Source organism: Arachis duranensis, unplaced genomic scaffold (genome assembly GCF_000817695.3).
Source record: "Arachis duranensis cultivar V14167 unplaced genomic scaffold, aradu.V14167.gnm2.J7QH unplaced_Scaffold_71329, whole genome shotgun sequence".
Classification (NCBI taxonomy): Eukaryota; Viridiplantae; Streptophyta; class Magnoliopsida; order Fabales; family Fabaceae; genus Arachis; species Arachis duranensis.
The window spans coordinates 26,880-28,811 of NW_026265054.1; the positions used below are offsets into that span (position 1 = coordinate 26,880).

Sequence of the window (1,932 nt, forward strand, 5' to 3'; positions counted from 1 at the left end):
ACATCCACCTAAGAGAAGACAAGCAAAAAAGTAAATGCACCTACCCACCACAAAGAATACACCCTATTCCCTGCATATACCATCTATAGGCTACCCCAAACTAAGTGAGAAGCCTTAAGCGCATCATCAAGCAAATCCACATTGAAGAAAACTAAAGTACACCCTATCAGATCACATGTACAAACCGATCCTAGCAGGGAAAAATTATAACTTAGGAGTCAGGACAGCCAAAATCATGTTGCAATATAATAGACTAAACAAAAATGCTTGGTCTCATTACAGTCTTTGGAGAAAAAAAAAAGTCTTGCAATGTAGCAAAATTAAATATATCATAACTCAAACATGACAAAACCATTGATCAATCCCAAAGAAAACAAAACTCTCCAACCAAAGGCTAAAAGAGAAGATACCACCCCCATTTAGTCTCCCTTCTTCCTAAACGAGCAGCCCTCCGTTAGCCTTGCTTTTCCACCTGTAGGTTGGCACAAGACCGTTTGGCAGTTTCCACACACCACGACTGTCTGAGAGTGGCTGAATACAGTCGTACTGCATCAACATGGAAATCAAAACGTCAAAATCACTCAAGATCAAATCATTTATTTGCCCACAATTATAACTTCAGAATCAACAGGAATGAATGGATGCAACTTACATGTTGAAGCAACCTTGGCATTTCACATCCTACAAGACAGGAATACAAGAAACAAAAATTAAATAGACAAACAGATAACAATTAAAACTTGGAAAGAAACGAGCCAACCTTGGATCGAATCCAGTGTGTGGTTCAACAAATGACAAAATACAATTTGAGAGCTATTATAAAAAAATAGAATACCATGAAGAAAGAATTAGGAGACTGAACAAGACGCTTGAGCTTGTGCTTTCTCTTCTCAAGCTCAGCCGGTGGATTAAGCAAATCGATATCGTTCTGCAGAACCTACTCAACACAAAATCACGATAAATTTCGGTTACTGTTACTAGGGAAGGAATAAAACCCTAAAGAAAACAAAAAAAATTCGAAGGTATACAACAGAAAAGAAAGTCGTCTTCGTATAAAACATCATTCATCTACGAACAAACATAATGCATACAAGAAAGAAAACAGATCTGAACACAGACAAAGAAAAAAGAGATTATACTTACCATGCTGGCGAAAAAATAAGTAGCGGCAGGGAAACCTCCGAAGCAGAGAACCCTAGGAATGTGGCAGCAACAAACTCAGACTCTGGCTAAGTTTGGCTGCATGAGATTTAAAGAAATAAAAAAGAGGGACGTAAGTAGTGATGTTTATGTAAAGAGGGTTTCCTCTTACCCAGCCCAATATTTAATAATGGGCCAGTTGTTAATAATTTTCTGTCTTTCAAATTTTGTAATTTATTCTATATCAACCAAAAAATTTCAAAATATTCTAGAATACTCATAATATTTTAGTGTCAATGATGGTAACCTGTATAGTTTGGTGCCAAAGTTTATTAGTAATGAAATTTGTTAACAAACAATTATTAATTATAGTAAAATTTATCAATAATTACAATATTTATATCATATTTAAGATTATTGCTTCATCATAATAGTCGATTTTGTCAAAACACTATAAATTGGAGTCATTGTTTTTTGGGGGGTCAATGCGGAGTCATTGTTTATTCTTTACTAATTTTCTGAGATTTGTATGAATGTATTTTAGCACGTTTGAATAACATGTATCATTGTCAAGCAACGGATTAACATTTCAAGTGCATTCCTTAGTGGCAAGTTCCACATGCCAACTACTCATGGCTTTCTTTAAATCTTTATATTTTTATTTACAATGTATACCTTTATAGCTTATTTTTATTATAATTTCATCTATAAATTGGGCATTAATGCGTATATTATAAAAACAATTGATCTCTACTTACAAGTCATTCAAATAAATATTGACATAATTCATCT

At 34.0% G+C, this 1,932-nt stretch overlaps 1 protein-coding gene across 1 annotated transcript; it reads right to left on the bottom strand.

The window, feature by feature from the left end:
* Window positions 1–236: 236 nt before the first annotated feature.
* LOC107472385 (40S ribosomal protein S27-2) lies at window positions 237–1,285 on the bottom strand. The gene is made up of 4 exons (XM_016091907.3): window positions 1,144–1,285; window positions 836–937; window positions 653–681; window positions 237–546 (listed from the first exon to the last, which is right to left on the bottom strand). Exons 1-4 carry the CDS (start codon window positions 1,144–1,146, stop codon window positions 420–422), a joined length of 261 nt encoding a protein of 86 aa, XP_015947393.1. The 5' UTR covers window positions 1,147–1,285; the 3' UTR covers window positions 237–419.
* Between the last annotated feature and the right edge of the window lie 647 nt (window positions 1,286–1,932).